The sequence below is a fragment of the Natrix helvetica genome, assembly GCF_964273705.1.
Source record: "Natrix helvetica genome assembly, chromosome: 4".
Classification (NCBI taxonomy): Eukaryota; Metazoa; Chordata; class Lepidosauria; order Squamata; family Natricidae; genus Natrix; species Natrix helvetica.
In genome coordinates, this window is record NC_138550.1 from 11818525 (window position 1) to 11836289 (window position 17765).

Genomic DNA, 17765 nt, shown 5'->3' on the forward strand with positions numbered 1-17765 from the left:
GCCGGCTGCCAGCAATTTCGTTCCCACCAACTCAAGGTTGACTCATCCTTCCATCCTTCCAAGGTCAGTAAAATGAGGCTTCAGATTGTTGGGGGCAAGATGTTGACTCTATATACCGATCAGAAATTGTGGTAAAGCACTGGGAAGTGATATATAAGCCTAAATGATATTGCTATTACATTTTCACAGGTCAGATGGGCTGGTCACAACAGGGAAACTAAAACGGAGTGGGCCAAGTTTGCTTAGAGTTGACTTAAGTTTGCAGAACTCATGGAGATTTAGCCCAGTGCATTTCAATCTTGGCAACTTTGAGATGAATAGACTTCAGTTCTCAGAATTCCCCAGCCAGCAACTAATCTAGTCTTTTGCAAACAAGTTGGTTTATACAGGTAGTCATCCACTGATGACCACAATTGATCTAGGAATCTTGATCATTGAGCCAAGGGGTTCTTAAGCAAGGTGTCACATGACTGCTTTGCTCATCGACAGCAATCTTGATTCTCCCAGTTGCAGTCATTAAGTGGAGCACCAGGGAGAGAGCCTGGGTCTCCAGGCAGGGAAGAGTGAGAAAGCGACATATGCCACAGACCATAAGGAACCCCTTCCGAGTCTGTTGTGACCGTGAACAGTTGTTACTGAATTCATGGTAGAGATTCCAGTATTGAGGGGTGGCCATAAAAAGAGGGGGATCAACCTATTTTCCAAAGCACTTGTGGGCAGGACAAGAAGCAATGGATGGAAACTAATCAAGGAGAGAAGCAACCTGGAACTAAGGAGAAACTTCCTAATAGTGAGGACTGTGGAAGCACCCCCAATTTCTGAAGGCAGGTTTTATGCAGCCCTCCGTGCTATTTTAAATATTGACCTTTTTCAAAATTATATTGTAGTTTTGACTCTTGTTTGCCTTCCAGACTCCCTTCTGCTAATATGCACGGCGATATAAATTTAATCAGGTTTGAAGGGTTCTGGCCACATCTTATAAAAGATACAATACAATACAATAGCAGAGTTGGAAGGGACCTTGGAGGTCTTCTAGTCCAACCCCCTGCCTAGGCAGGAAACCCTATACCGTTTCAGACAAATGGCTATCCAACATCTTCTTAAAGACTTCCAGTGTTGGGGCATTCACAACTTCTGGAGGCAAGCTGTTCCACTGATTAATTGTTCTAACTGTCAGGAAATTTCTCCTCAGTTCTAAGTTGCTTCTCTCCTTGATTAGTTTCCACCCAGTGCTTCTTGTCCTGCCCTCAGGTGTCCTGGAGAATAGTTGTACTCTCTCTTCTTTGTGGTAACTCCTGAGATATTGGAACACTGCTATCATGTCTCCCCTAGTCCTTCTTTCTCTTAAGCTAAACATACCCAGTTCCTGCAACTGTTCTTCCTATGTTTTAGCCTCCAGTCCCCTAATCATCTTTCTTGCTCTTCTCTGCACTCTTTCTAGAGTCTCCACATCTTTTCCACATGGTGGTGACCAAAACTGAATGCAGTATTCCAAGTTTGTTTATTATTTGTTTAATAAATAAATAAAAGATACCTGAGCTGAGATGAACAATGCTATTATTTCTATCACCATTCCTGACATTAATATTTTCATCTATTGCTTTTGATGTTGTTACTCTTATTGATGTTATATCCTTTGTATCCTTTCCGAATTGAGCCCAATATGTATGTTGCTAAGTGAGAAAATTGTTCAGTGAATTTTACCCCATTTAACGACGTTTCCCACCCCATTTGTTAAGTGAATCACAGCAGTTCTTAAATTAGTAACCCTTTTGCTTTAGTGAATCTGGTTTTTCCCATTGATTTTGCTTGTCAGAAGGTCGCAAAAGGGGATCACGGAAGTCCAGGACACCGCAACCATCATAAATGTAAATCAGTTGCCAAGCATCCGATGTAAATCACGCGACCCTAGAGATGCTGCAACGATCCTAAGTGCGCAACATGATCATAAGTCACTTCAAACGGTCACTAAATGAATTGCTGTAAGTCGAGGACTTTTTGTAAATCCAGAGTTGTTTTGCGCTTCCTCCGGTGACGGTCCAGGTAGTCCTCGACTTACAACAATTCATTCAGTGACCGTTCAAAGTGACAACGGCACTGAAAAAAAAGTGACTTATGGCCGTTTTTCACAGTTACGACCTTCGCAGCATCCCCAGTGATCATGGGATCCAAATTCAGAGGCTTGGCCAGGGGTTCCTATTTATGACCGCTGCTGTGTCCCCAGGTTACGCGACACCCCCCCTCCCCCTTTTTGCGACCTTCTGACAAGCAAAGTCAAATGGGGAAGCGAGGCTGACTTCACAACCGGCGCAGCGATTCCCTTAACAACGGAGGCAAGGAAGGTCGCAAAGCGGAGCCAAACTCAAGAAAGGCTTGGCTTAGCCACGGAAATGTTGGGCTCCGTTGCGGTCGTAAGTCGAGGACTACCTGTAGTAGCCCCTCCCACTCGGACTCTCAAAGAGAGCGGGGAGTGGGTGGGAGGAAGTGGCGACGGGGACTCGCAACGGACTCGCAGCGATATTAAGCGACTTTTCTATCTATGGAGATTCTATGAATCCAGCGGCCCCGGCGTGAGCGGCGTCTGTTTTGGCTCCGCCCCCTCGGGGGTTCCCCCCGGCTTGCCCCGTCGCCTTAGCAACGGGAGAAGCCTGCCGGCCCCGCCTGCAACTGCCGCCCGGGCCGAAGGGGGCGTGGCCACGAAAGGCGGCAGCCTCGGCGGGAGGGTGGCCGAGATGCGAGGCGTCTTCCCCGCCTGCGTGACTAGAGCCGCGGGGACCCGCAGGTGGATGGGAGAGTCCTGAGAAGCCCCTCCAGGTGAGCTCTTGGAACCCCCCCCCCCAGAAAAAGGGCGCCGGCCCAGCCCTAGGGCATTCTTGAGGCGCGCGCTCTGCGTATGCTCAGAGGACCTCTTTCCAGATTCGGAAATGACACCTGTCGACTCGAACCCGAGTTTTTTTACTCCACCGACAGTCTCTGTGAAGAGAAAGAAAGTTTGCTCCTCTGCAAAAAAGGCGAACTAAACTTTTTCCCCTCTTTCTGTTTTCCCTTTTTAAACAGATCTGATCAAGACCAGGATGGAGAAGACCATAGAGGGACTGCAAGAACAAATGATGGCTAGGTAAGGTTCGATTTGACCCTTTAAAAAAAAACAGTAACAGAGTTGGAAGGGACCTTGGAGGTCATCTAGTCCAACCCCCTGCTCACGCAGGAGACCTATACAAGACAGGAAGCAACTTTGGAGCCTCTAGAGCACAGGTGGCTTATTTTAATTCTCTCCTTGAACCCTGAATTAATAAGGATTAGCACACATTCATTGAAGGAATGGAACAGATCAATAGCATTTAGGAAACCCTTCTTTAAAAGGGCAGAGCTGGTGCTTATCTTTTCAAGCTTCTCTGATCTTTTTAGAGAGTTGAATGGAAAAGAGGAAACTTCAGATTATCGATATCGCTGGACAGCGTATTCAGAAGTTAAGCTGCATTTCTTTGTAGCCGATTTTACCAGTAGCCAGTCGGAGGCTGCAAAAAGCATTCTTTTTTTTAAAAAAAAGGGTATATTTTAAAAAACAACAAAATAGACAAAAATACCCCAAATGCAAGAAAAAGCCAACTGAAAAGAAAGGAAAATATATATAAACAAAATAAGGCTATCACTTATACATAAATGATTAAACATTGTATGTACATTATTTTTTTTTAAAAAAAAATCATTTTGCAGTATACAAAATATTCAGGTGGTAGATTTTACCTGTAGCCTATTCAGACAGCGTGTGAATAGGGCATCGATGGCTGCTAGACTCTAGAGGATGATTAATTAATGAATTAATTTTATTTATTCTTTTATTTATTTAGTTTGTCAAACGTACGAGATAAAAGGCATAAGTATAAACATGGACGTGAACAGAGGAAATGGGTACAAATAAATGGGGACATTCGGACAGGGACGGTAGCAGGGGTGGGTTCCTGCCAGTTCTAACCTCTTCTATAGAAGAGGTTCCACAAATCTACAGTGCCGTTTAGAACCGGTTCCAGCTCCCTCCCCCCGCCCGTCCGCACATCATCAAGATGAAGAGCGAGAGGAGGAATTCTGGGAGTTGAAGTCCACAAGTCTTAAAGCTCTCAAGTTTGAACACCCCTGGGTTTTTTTTTCTAAAGGGTTAGGGGCTCAAAGGTCTTGTAACTTGACAGCTTTAAGACTTATGTGCTTCAAATGCCAGAGTTCCTGAGCCAACATTTTGGTTGCTAAGCAAGAGCGTTAAGTGAGTTTCACCACATTTTACAAGTTGGCCATGCCCACCCAATCACATGACTGCTGAGCCACTCCCACCTGTCATGTGGCCAGCAAGCCACTCCCACAAAGCAGGCCACACCTACAGAAGAGCTTCTAAAAAAATTTGAAACCCACCACTGGACGGTAGGCACGCTGGTGCGCTTATGCACCCCTCCTACAGACCTCTTAGGAATGGGGGCGAGGTCCACGGTAGACAGTTTAAGGTTGAAGCTATGGGGGTTTGAGGATGTAACAACAGAGTCGGGTAGAGCATTCCAGGTGTTGACCCCTCTGCTGCTGAAGTCATATTTTCTGCAATCGAGTTTGGAGTGGTTTACCTTGAGTTTGTATCGATTGTTTGCCTTTGTATTATTGCGGTTGAAGTTGAAGTAGTCAATGACAGGTAAGGACATTGTAGCAGACAATTTTGTGTACTACACTTAGGTTAGACCTTAGTTGGCATAGTTCCAGGTTGTCCAAGCCCAAAATTTCAATCCTGGTGGCATAGGGAATTCTATTGTGAGCAGAGGAATGGAGGACTCTTCTGGTGAAATACCTCTGGACTCGCTCAATTGTGTTAATGTCCGATATACAGTGTGGATCCCAGGCTGGCGAGCTGTATTCGAGGATTGGTCTGGCAATTTAGTTAGCATATATGGGGTGGAGATTTGTTCTTTGAGCTTGTGGGTTGGTTTCCAAATGTCTTATTACCAGGTTAGGTAACATCTTCAAGAATTTAGGGGATGTCAGTGTCTGTGTTCTTCTGCTTAGAAGGGATTTGTGGGATCACTAGGTCTTCTGATGGTTTCCTCGAAAGCAGTCAGATTGTGTGAAATAGGTAATGGAGGAACTCGATTCTAATCTGTAGAGATTGGGTTATATAAACTAGCATCTAAAGTAATCAGCTCCTCAAAGTAATGCTCAAACATATAGTGTGAATTTCGACTATTATAATTTCCCAATTGGCTCAGTCTACTGGGGTATCCTGGCAATTGAAGGTCAATTGGAAGAATCATTTGTTTTGCGCCTTGATGGCGCAGTGGTTAGAGTGCATGCTACTTCTGCTGATTGCCGGCTGCCTGCAACTTGGCAGTTCAAATCTCACCAGGCTCAAGGTTGACTCAGCCTCCCATCCTTCCAAGGTGGGTCAAATGAGGACCCAGATTGTTGGGGGCAAGAGGCTGACTCTGTAAAACCACTTAGAGAGGGCTGTAAAAGCACTGTGAAGCGGTATATAAGTTTAAGCGCTAGTGCTAGAAATAACTGCTTCCTAAAATACCTAGTCAGAAAGGAATCTTATATGAAGTGTAAAAACACTCCAATGCAGTGATGTAGTATAGTTAATCTTAAAATGAGTTACATAAGGCAGCCATTACTGGTTCAAATCTTGTCCCTAAGATGCCTTCCCGCAAATTTCTTTCTCCACTTCTGGTCCTGTTGCTACGTCTTTTCTTCCTTTAAAAAGGGGATGCAAAGATTAGAACAGGTTAATGCACATAAAGCACTCTGAGCCCCTAAAAGCATCTTACAATGATTATCCCTTTTTTATTAATACAGTTTTGTAAGAGATATATAAGGTATCCTTTTGGTTCTCTGCATTTTTTCTAGCCATGACCTTGTGGTTCAGCCAAAGAAAAGAAAGAACCGTAGTTCTTTCCCAAAGTTGTTAAAAGTGACTTTTTTGGCAGAGCAGATAAAGAGGAAGAATTGACCACATGCTGACTAAAAATGCACCATAAGATAGATAAAAATGACTGGATGAACCAGATTGGGTTTTTTTCATCTCTCCTGGCCCTGATTTGCTATCTTTGGTCTAAGGTAGGAATGGAGAAATCTGTGACCCTCCATGGAATATCCCAAATTTACGACCTCTCATTTAAAGATATTAGAGATATTTCATGTGAAGAGTCCTCCACTCTTCTGCTCGCAACAGAATACCTTATGCCTGTGATGGCGAACCTATGGCACGTGTGCCACAGTTGACATGCGGAGCCATTTGTTAGGACACGCGAGGTGTTGCCCTGTCAGCTCCAGCGCGCGCACACACGCTGGCCAGCTGACTTTGGCCTTCTTTTAAGCCTCCAGAGGGCGAAAAACAGCCCTACGGCCAAACCAGAAGTACATTCTCGAACTTCCAGTTTGCCCGTAGGGCCAGTTTTTCGTGCTCCGGAGGCTTCCTTGAGGGCCTCGGACGGTGGGCGGGGCCGCTCCAAACTCGATTGCAGAAAATATGACTTCAGCAACAGAGGGGTCAACGCCTGGAATGCTCTACCTGACTCTGTGGTTTCTTCCCCAAACCCCAAAAACCTTAACTCTAGACTGTCTACTGTTGACCTCACCCCATTTTTAAGAGGCCAGCAAGGTGCGTGCATAAGGGCACCAAAGTGCCTACCGTCCCTGTCCTAATGTCCCCATTTGTTCGTATCCATTTCATGTATTCATAATCCTGTTTATACTTATATCTGTTACCTTATACATGCTTGACAAATTAAAAAAATAAAAATAAAATAAATAAACAAAAAAGTCTTATGTATATAGGCATAAGATTGCTATGCTAATAGCACTTTTTCCTTTGCATCAACTGCTCAATATTCTATCAGCATTAAATGTCAACAGTTTTTGTAAACTTTCCTCTTTCGGGATCCTTAACATAAATCCTAGCTTCGTTATATCAATGTACAGATAGTCCTCGACCAGTGGTGGGTTGTAGGCGGTGTGCCCCGGTACGGGCGTACCGGAGCCAGTCTGGAGCACCGGATACCGTTCCGGTACGGTGCTCGGGAGGGCCCACATGCCTGCCCGAGCTCCTTACCTGTGTTTGAAGGCTTCTGTGCTTCCGCGCACGCGCAGGGCACATACAGCGCCTGCACGATGCTCCGCGGAGCAGCTGGAGCATCATGGAGCATCGCAGAGGCACTAAGACGCATTCGCGCACAGCGCCCATCCATGAGGACGCCGCCGGGCCCGTTCCAACCATACTGGTTAGAACGGGATTTGAAACCCACCACTGTCCTCGACTTACAAACATTCATTTAGTGACCATTCAAAGTTACAATGCCACTGAAAACACCTATTTATGACTCTTTTTTTACACTTTTGACCATTGCAGCATCCCTATGGTCACGTGATCAAATTTCAGATGCTTGGCAACTCGTCCGTATTTATAACAGCTTGCAGTGTCCCAGGATCGCCTTTTGTGACTTTCTGACAAGCAAAGTCAATGGGGAAGACAGACTCACCTAACAGCCACGTTACTAACTGAACAGCTGCAGTGATTCATTTAACGGCGGTGGCAAGAAAAGTTTGTAAAATGGGGCAAGGCTCCCTTAACAGCTGTCTTGCGTAGCAACAGAAATTTGTCCGACTGACTTGGCATCATGCAAAAATATTGTGCTAAGCCATGGTTGGTAGAACAATTCTCAGTTGGCTGGGAACACTTATAGAACGCATATAGAGCACTGAAAATTTGGGGCTCAGTTGTGGTTCTAAGTCGAGGATTACCCTTACAGTAATGGCTTGTTTGTAGAGTGATAAACTGGGTATGAGTCTTGCTGCTCTGCTGGTGACTAACAAAATGGATTGTCCTCAGTGGTGAGCATGGTTGAAAGGTGAATGTTGCAGGGACAGATAGCAATAGCAATAGCACTTAGACTTATATACCGCTTTACAGTGCTTTTACAGCCCTCTCTAAGCGGTTTTCAGAGTCAGCCTATTGCCCCCAACAATCTGGGTCCTCATTTTACCCACCTTGGAAGGATGGAAGGCTGAGTCAATTTTGAGCCTGGTGAGATTCGATCTGCCGGCAGCTGGCAATCAGCAGGAGTAGCCTGCAGTACTGCATTCTAACCACTGTACCAGGGATGTGTTGCTTCCAGCATTACTGCCGGTTCGGCGCACCATTTTTTTTTGTGAGCGCTCGCTTCACTCGTGTGCATGCCGAATGTGGGCTCTGCACGTTTGCACCTGAAAAGGTCTGTGCATGCGCACAATGTTAAAACGGGGGGGGGGATACATTTTTTGCAAAGAAGATTGTTCTGCGCATGCGCAGAAACAAAGATCAAGATGGCGGTGCTGACAATAGAACCGGGTTGGGGGCATGGCAGGCTGAGTTACTATCTACTCGGCCGAACCGGGCCAAACCGCTGGGAACCCTTCTTTGTACTGCATCACTATGGCTCTTGATAGTCAACTCCACAACAATATATAAAATACAAATACCTCTCCCGGGAATTTATTACTCATTGATAAAACTTGCTCTGGGCCTATAAAAAAATACCTCTCTGGAAAAAAAAAAACCTTGAACGACCTAACATGTTTACACACCTGTTGTGGTCCAGCAGGATCCGTTTGAGCTGCTGATGGACTTGGATAGCGAGGAACCATATGAGTCTGCCCTGGACGATATGGAGGACTCTGTGCAGGGTTCAGACTCAGAGCAGGGACCAGAGAGGCTGGTTGGCCACCAGGAGGTGCCTGAGGCATGGAGCAGTGGGGAGGATCAAAGGCAGTTTGTCCCTGATGCTAGATTGAGAAGGGCTGAGAAACGGAAGCAGCAACTCCGTAGGCAGACTCACAGAAGATGATTGGGCACAGGTGGTTGTGGATTGGCCCCTCCCAAGAGAGATTATAGGTGAGGCGTTGGGAGGGGACATTTGCAGGAAACAACGGTTCGAATTAGTAGTTAAGAAAATTTATCTGTGTATTCTAGCCGTGTCTGTTCGTTTGGACTATGCGTGGCTTCATTTGAATGTGAGTTGTCTGGGCCCTCAGCCAAAGGATTGGTTATCTCAGTAATTAAACAGGGCAAACAGCCAAGCCTGTGTTCTGGTTTATTCACACGCGTGGTGTGTGTGTGTGTTCAGAACACACACCTTTGTGTAGTTGGGATTAATGAATATAAATAAAATTTACCGATTATGGCTCATTTGGATGAACCAGAAAAACTGGTTTATTTTCCAGAATAAATGCTGGCTGGGGGATTCTGAGAGTTGGCCCACATGTCTTACACTTGCCAAAGTTAGGAAACACGGCTCCAAGCCATCGTGTAATTGCTTTACTTTTCAGTATTGCTTGTTCTATATGTGTTCCCAGCCAATTGTTATTCCAACCAGGTTTTAGCAGAATATCTTTGCATGATTCCAGTCTGTAAGCCAGTATTATCCCAGAGCTCCCTATTAGCAGAGTAATGGGGGATTCTGGTTTAAATGAGAGGTTTGAAGCTGGCGTGTAAAGGGAGGTGTGATAGATGGATGACATGTTTCCACTGCTTCTTCATGGCTAGCTAAGCAGCAGTTTAGCAAGGAAGACCCATTAGATTTGAAATAGCCCATTACTTTTTAGTGAGGCTTATTTCTAAATAGCCTTACAAATTGGCAGAATCTAGCAGATAAGGACAGAATTTGGAAACATAAGAAGAGCAGATCAGATTAGTACCTGGATATACAATACCACAATAAGCTGGAAAATTTAAAAAAAATCCTGCCATACTCTTCTAAAAAAAGAAAATAGCATGTAGACATTGAGTAGGATTTAAGGACACTGTAACCATCATAAATATATGCGAACCTGTTGCCCAGCATCTGAATTTTGATCGTGCGACTATGGGGATGCTACGACGGTTGTAAGTGTGGAAAATAGTCATTAGGCATTTTTTAAAGTGTCCTTGTAACTTCGAATGTTCACTAAACGAATAGCGGCAAGTTGAGGACGAGATGAGATTTCAAAACTTCTTTAGGTTTTGAATACACTGCTGTGGCCTGTCGGCTGCAGCCAAATCAAAGAAGAAGGAGGCAGCGTGGGAGTCAGGGTCAGCATCAAGGAAACCTGAGAGCTCCGAAGGGAAAGAGGGAAGGGAGCTGGCAGAGAGAGAGAGAGAGAAGTGGCGCCTGGACCATCTGTCAGATGGAGAGTCAACAATCCCCAGGTCTGGAGGTGGAAGAGGATGAACATCTGAGCCCAGTGCCTGACATGCGGATGCACAGAAGGCAGAGGAGAGGAGAGCAGTGGAAATATATGGGCCGGTCCGTGGGACAGAAGAGGCACCGCTGCTAATGAAGCCCCACCCTAGCTCTGGGGGATAAAAGGCAGGGTGCAGAGATGAATAGATGTGGCAGACAAGTATGCATCTTCTAGCGTTGAGAAGGAAACTTTTTGCCGGGGTTGCCGGCATTCCTAATTAAAGGAATCTTTTGAGTTCACTTTAGAGGGTTTGTCGAGTTTGGGGAGCTGGGTGAGAACTTATACTTGAGAATCTAAGGAGGTTCTAGAGCACTGTCTCTCAATCTCAGCAACTTTAAGATGCATGGATTTCAACTCCCAGTATTTTTCCTCCGTAAAAAACTTATTCAATCGCCTTGGTCGACTTGCAACACATCGCAACACAGAATAATTGAAGTCCACACAGCTTCAAGTTGCTGAGATTGTGAAACAGTCTTCTAGAGATTTATACAGAAAACCACAAATAATGCAAATCATATTGTGTCACTATTACAGACACAAAAGCCAATCAGCCTGTTAATTAGCACCCTAACGTTTGACACTGAAGAATTTAAGATTTCATTTACTAGGCTATGGAGCCACGATGGGGCTAAGTGCTTTTCATTAGGAGGGGGATTTCTTAATTGACCCTCATTAGTCGCTAAAATTACTTTCCAAACCTGGTCAAAGAAGGGGAGTTTTCTTTCTTTAACTCTCTGGCACGCTAATAAACTTGCTAATTAGGAAAAGGTTTGCAGTTTGATCATTTACCCTCGTTCCCCCCCCCATCAAAGGAATCTTGTTGAAAAACATTTTTAATTGTTATCTAATTGGGCCACTTCAAACGCTTTCATGTAACTGGTGGGATAGTACATCATCAAGAAGAGATTCCATGAACTTTGGGATTATTTATTTATTTTCCTGTCAAAGAGACAACCTTGACCTATTACACAAAGCCCTCGACTTACATCCATAATTGAGACCAGGATTTTGGTCATAAGTCTTGGCGGTCATAAGCTGAGTCCCTATTTGACCAGACTCGATTTTACAACTATTTTTATGATGTTCATTAAGTGAGCCCTGCGGTTGGTAAGCAAATCGCATGGACATAAGTCCGAATTCAGCTTACTCAATGGGTAGTTTTTGCCATGTGAGTGTGGGATGCTGCAACCCTTTATAAATGCGAGCTGATTGTCAAGTGCCCGAAATGTGGTCACATGATCATGTAGGGCCAGTGGTGGGATTCAAAATTTTTTATTAAAGGTTCTGTGGGCGTGGCTTGGTGGACGTGGCATGGCTTGATGGGCATGATAGGGGAAGGATACTGTAAAATCTCCATTCCCACCCCACTCCAGGGGAAGGATACTGTAAAATCTCCATTCCCACCCCACTCCAGGGGAAGGATACTGTAAAATCTCCATTCCCACCCCACTCCAGGGGAAGGATACTGTAAAATCTCCATTCCCACCCCACTCCAGGGGAAGGATACTGTAAAATCTCCATTCCCACCCTACTCCAGGGGAAGGATACTGTAAAATCTCCATTCCCTCCCCACTCCAGGGGAAGGATACTGTAAAAATCTCCATTCCCACCCTACTCCAGGGGAAGGATACTGTAAAATCTCCATTCCCTCCCCACTCCAGGGGAAGGATACTGTAAAAATCTCCATTCCCACCCTACTCCAGGGGAAGGATACTGTAAAATCTCCATTCCCATCCTACTCCAGGGGAAGGATACTGTAAAAATCTCCATTCCCACCCTACTCCAGGGGAAGGATACTGTCAAATCTCCATTCCCACCCCACTCCAGGGGAAGGATACTGTAAAAATCTCCATTCCCACCCTACTCCAGGGGAAGGATACTGTAAAATCTCCATTCCCATCCTACTCCAGGGGAAGGATACTGTAAAAATCTCCATTCCCACCCTACTCCAGGGGAAGGATACTGTCAAATCTCCATTCCCACCCCACTCCAGGGGAAGGATACTGTAAAATCTCCATTCCCTCCCCACTCCAGGGGAAGGATACTGTGAAATCTCCATTCCCACCCTACTCCAGGGGAAGGATACTGTAAAATCTCCATTCCCACCCTACTCCAGGGGAAGGATACTGTAAAATCTTCATTCCCTCCCCACTCCAGGGGAAGGATACTGTAAAAATCTCCATTCCCACCCCACTCCAGGGGAAGGATACTGTCAAATCTCCATTCCCACCCCACTCCAGGGGAAGGATACTGTCAAATCTCCATTCCCACCCCACTCCAGGGGAAGGATACTGTCAAATCTCCATTCCCACCCCACTCCAGGGGAAGGATACTGTCAAATCTCCATTCCCACCCCACTCCAGAGGAAGGATACTGTCAAATCTCCATTCCCACCCCACTCCAGGGGAAGGATACTGTCAAATCTCCATTCCCACCCCACTCCAGGGGAAGGATACTGTCAAATCTCCATTCCCACCCCACTCCAGGGGAAGGATACTGTCAAATCTCCATTCCCACCCCACTCCAGGGGAAGGATACTGTCAAATCTCCATTCCCACCCCACTCCAGGGGAAGGATACTGTCAAATCTCCATTCCCTTGGAGTGGGGAGGGAATGGAGATTTTACAGTATCCTTCCCCTGGAGTAGGGAGGGAATGGAGATTTGACAGTATCCTTCTTTTGGGCCGGGCGGTCCCTGAAGCCTTCGGAGCGCTTAAAAGGATCCTCTGAGCAAACCGGCTCGGAGGGTTGTTTTAAGCGCTCCGAAGGCGTCAGGGAAGCCTCCGGATGGTCCCTGAAGCCTCCGGAGGGCCTCAGGGGGGGGGGGCAGAGGAGGTTCTTTTCGGCCTCCCCAGGCTCCAGAGGCTTCATAGGAGCCTGGGGAGGGCGAAAAATGGCTTTTAAAAAGGTGAACTCAGCTGGCCCGCGCGCGCATGCGTGCGGGCCAGCTGACAGGGCAGCGCCTCACGTGCCCTGACAAATGGCTCCACGTGCCACTTGTGGCACATGTGCCATAGGTTCGCCATCACTGAGCTACAAGTTGGAGGATCCATTGGGAGGACGTGGCAAAAGGTAAGGGGGGGGTGGCATCTCACAGCCAGATGATGCAGCTGTGTGGAAAGTCCCTTGGGGAACAAATTACAATATTTACTTTTGTTTGACTTAATGGCACCCCAAAGCTTGATGTGAACACATCATCAGGGGATCTAAACTTAGAAATGAGCAGTGTCTACATACAGGTAGTCCTCAACTTATGATCACAATTGAGCCCAAAATAGATGTTGTTAAGTGAGTTTTTCCCCATCTTACAACATTTCCTGCCATAATTATTAAGTGAAACACGGCAGTTTGTTAAGTTAATTACACAGTTGTTAAGTGAATCTGATTTCCCCATAGAGTTTGCTTGTCAGAAGGTTGCAAAAGGGGATCACATGAGTCTGGGACACAGCAACCGTCGTAAATATGAACCAGTTGCCAAGCCTCTGAATTTTGATCACATGACCCTGGGGAGGCTGCAAAAGTTGCAACTGTGAAAAATGATCATAGGCCCCTTTTTCCAACGGTTATAAGTTTGATCACTAAATGAATTGTTGTAAGTCGAGGACTCCCTGTGCTCTTCCCTTGCAGAGCTTTTCCAAAGTCCAAAACCAAAAAAACAGAATAACAGAGAGGGAGAGTTGCCATTTTCCGGATAAAATATGAGTTTTGTACATGTTTTGATTTGCTTAAAGAATGAAACAAAGTGGTTGTTTTTAGATCAATCCCTTGTGATGCGGAACTTCAACAACTCATGCACCAGATCGACATAATGGTAAACAAGAAGAAACTGGAATGGGAAAAGAAAATGCAGGGATTGGAAGCAAGAATGACTATCCGGGATGAAGAGTTAGCAAGTGCCCAAAGCAAATTAGATCAGAAAGGCCAAGAGGTAATGTCGCACCGTTTATTTTGTGAATATTGCATTGAATGGGAGGGTCTATGCCATCATTTGCCTTAGATGATTTCATGCAAGATGAACAGAAGCCAGCCTGATTAGTTGCAGGATAGAAGTCCAGAGGAAATTCCAGGCTTGTAGAATAAGTAGATTCGGTAGCCATTTTGCCTTGTTGTTGCCAAGGAAACAACATGGACCAGGAGTGTCAAACTGGCGGCCCACGGGCCAGATGTGTCATGCGCAGGTCATGCCCACCCCAGCTCCATGAAGGGAAAGGCATCATGTGATATGTCACAGCAACATGACACGACAGGTTTGACGCTCGTGACATAGACAATACATAGTACATAGAAGAAGATCTTGATTCATGAGGGACGTTCTCTTTTTGATACTTCACCCCCGTCGCTATCTTATGCCCCGTAAGTTTATCTATGCTGAAATCTTAGCCTTGTTAGGCAGAAAATACGACTTCAGCAATAGAGTGGTCAGTGCCTGGAATGCTCTACCTGACTCTGTTGTTACTTCCTCAAACCCCCACAGCTTCAACCCCAAACTGTCTACCGTGGACCTCGCCCCATTCCTAAGAGGCCTGTTGGGGGGGCGTGCATAAGCACACCAGTGTGCCTACCCTCCCTGTCCTCCTGTTCCAGTGGTGGATTCCAGATCCCGGTGCAACCGTACGGTGCAACGGGGCCCGGCATCCACCACATGAACGCGCGCGGCATGCACATGTGTACTTACTGCCTGCAACGCTCCATGATGCCTCCGCGACGCTCCAGCTGCTCAGCGGAGCGTTGCGCAGGCGCTGTACGCTCTGTACGCATGCACAGAAGCCCTGAAGAGCTCAAATACAGCTAAGGAGTGCAGGCGGGCAGATGGGCCCTCCGGAGCACTGTACGGGAATGGTACTCGGTGCTCCCGGCAAACACCGGTACACCCGTACCTGGACGTACTGGTCGTAACCCACCATTGTCCTGTTCCCTTTTATTTGTATTCATTTCATGTGCTCATGTCCATGTTTATACATATACCTGTTGTCTCGTACATATTTGACAAACTAAATTAATAATAATAATAAATAAATAAATAATATACTCCATAACCTTGGGAGTGTGTAGTAGGGGTGGGGGAACTATGACCTTTAAAGGAGAAGGTTTGTAGCTCAAGGTTGGAATCAGCTTGTCTGTTCTCTTGCAGTTTCATTACCCCACACTAGTGCTTTTCCGCTGATGACTAGCACTGGCAGACTAGACTAGCACTGATGATCTTACCTAGCTTGGTTCAGGCAGGAAACCATGTACCAGTGATGGCGAACCTATGACATGAGTGAGTTCACCCTTTTTTAAAGCCATTTTTTGCCCTCCCCAGGCTCCTATAGAGCCTGGGGAGGGTGAAAACAGCCTCCCCCACCCCCCCCAGATTCCCTCCGAAGGCATCAGGGAAGCTTCTGGACAGTCCCTGAAGCCTTCGGAGCGCTCAAAACGATCCTCCGAGCAAACCTGAAGTGACTTCCAGTTTGCTCGGAGGGTCGTTTTGAGCTCTCTGAAGGCGTCAGGGAAGCCTCCGCACGGTCCCTGAAGCCTTCGGAGCAATCAAAACAACCCTCCGAGCAAACCGGAAGTCACTTCCCTGATGCCTCCGGGGGGGGGAGGCTGTTTTCGCCCTCCCCAGGCTCCTATAAAGCCTCTGGAGCCTGGGGAGAGCGAAAAAAGCATGTAAAAATGGGGGGGGGGAGCACCTGTAGTGCGTGCATGCGCACTGGGGGTCGCACATTGCATTATGGAAGCGGCACGCCCACACACGACCCCCCTGCGCTCCCCCCACTTATGGCACGCGAGCCAAAAAAGGTTCGCCATCGCTGCCATATACCATTTCAGACAAATGTTGTCCAATCTCTTCTTAAAAACTTCCAGTATTGGACCACCCACAACTTCTGGGAGCAAGTTGTTCCACTGATTATTTATTTATTTATTTATTTATTTATTTAAACTTATTAGTCGCCCCCTCTCCCCACAGGGACTCGGGGCGACGTACACAAGCAACAGTCAGCACAGTGTCATACAGAGGAGGTAAAAAATAAATAAATAATTACAATACTGAAAAAGGTTAAAACCCCAATAACATTAATAGTTTAAAAACTAAAATTGACAATTAAAAATGACCTAGGGGTGGAAAAGTTGTCGAATTATGCCAGGCCGGCTAGTCGAAACAGGTGGGTCTTCAGTTTACTGCGGAAGGAGCGGAGATCGGTTGTTGTTCTAATGTCTGGGGGGAGGTCGTTCCAAAAGGTAGGGCCCGCCACAGAGAAGGACCTACTCCTGGGCACCGCCCTCTGACAATCTCTAGAGGACGGCACCCGGAGGAGACCCTCTCTGTGTGAGCGAATGGGTCGCAGGGATGTATGGGGCAGGACACGATCCCGCAGGTAACTAGGCCCGATGCCATGGAGCGCTTTGAAGATGGTAACTAACACCTTGAAGCGCACCCGGTAGGCCACAGGAAGCCAGTGCAGCTCGCGCAGGAGCGGTGTTATATGGGAGAACCTCGATCTCCCCATAATTACCCGCGCGGCTGCATTCTGGACCAACTGCAGTCTCCGGGTGCACCTCAAGGGGAGCCCCATGTAGAGAGCATTACAGTAGTCCAGGCGAGACGTCACCAGCGCGTGAGTGACTGTGTGCAGGGCCTCCCGGTCCAAAAGGGGTCGCAATTGGCGCACCAGGCGAACCTGGTGGAACGTCCCCCTCGCCACGGCTGCCACATGATCTTCCATAGCCAGCCGGGCATCAAGGAGGATGCCCAAATTGCGTGCCCATTCCACCAGGGCTAATTGTTCATCCCCGATGGCCAGCGATGGAATGTGCTGGTTGTACCGGGGTGCCGGAAGCCACAGCCACTCTGTCTTGGAGGGGTTGAGCCTGAGCCTGTTGTCACCCATCCAGACTCGCACGGCTTCCAGACAACGGGACATCACTTCAACAGCCTCGTTGGGGTGGTTTGGGGTGGAAATATACAGCTGAGTGTCATCAGCGTACAGATGATATCTCACCCCAAAACCACGGATGATCTCGCCCAGCGGTTTCATATATGTGTTGAACAGGAGAGGCGAGAGGATCGACCCCTGTGGGACCCCACAAGTGAGGGGCCTCGGGGTCGACCTCTGCTCCCCTGTCAACACACATTGCGTCCGGCCAGAGAGGTAGGAGCGGAACCACCACAATACGGTGCCCCCGATCCCCAACCCCTCCAGACGGCGCAATAGGATACCATGGTCGATGGTATTGAAAGCCGCCGAGAGGTCTAATAGGACAAGGATGGAGGAACAACCCCCATCCTTTGCCCTCCAGAGATCATTCACCAACGCGACCAAGGCCGTCTCCGTGCTGCGACCGGGTCGGAAGCCGGACTGGCGCGGGTCTAGATAATCATCTTCCTCCAGGTGACGCGGGAACTGCTGAGCCACCACACTCTCAACAACCTTCGCTAAAAAAGGAAGGTTGGAGACAGGACGATAATTTGCTAGCTCCGTTGTTAATTGTTCTCACTGTCAGGAAATTTCTCCTTAGTTCTAAGTTGCTACTCTCCTTGATTCCTTAGCATCCGT

At 47.0% G+C, this 17765-nt stretch overlaps 1 protein-coding gene across 2 annotated transcripts in view; it reads left to right on the plus strand.

Annotated features, from left to right (window-relative positions):
• Positions 1-2675: 2675 nt before the first annotated feature.
• Positions 2676-17765, plus strand: part of DEUP1 (deuterosome assembly protein 1) — a 76271-nt gene continuing 61181 nt past the window's right edge. For both annotated transcript variants that reach the window (XM_081950701.1, XM_081950700.1), the window contains exons 1-3: positions 2676-2814; positions 3058-3118; positions 13984-14155. In XM_081950701.1, the coding sequence (XP_081806827.1) occupies positions 3075-3118; positions 13984-14155 (216 nt within the window). In that variant the 5' untranslated portion in view covers positions 2676-2814; positions 3058-3074. The remainder of the gene's footprint in view (positions 2815-3057; positions 3119-13983; positions 14156-17765) is intronic.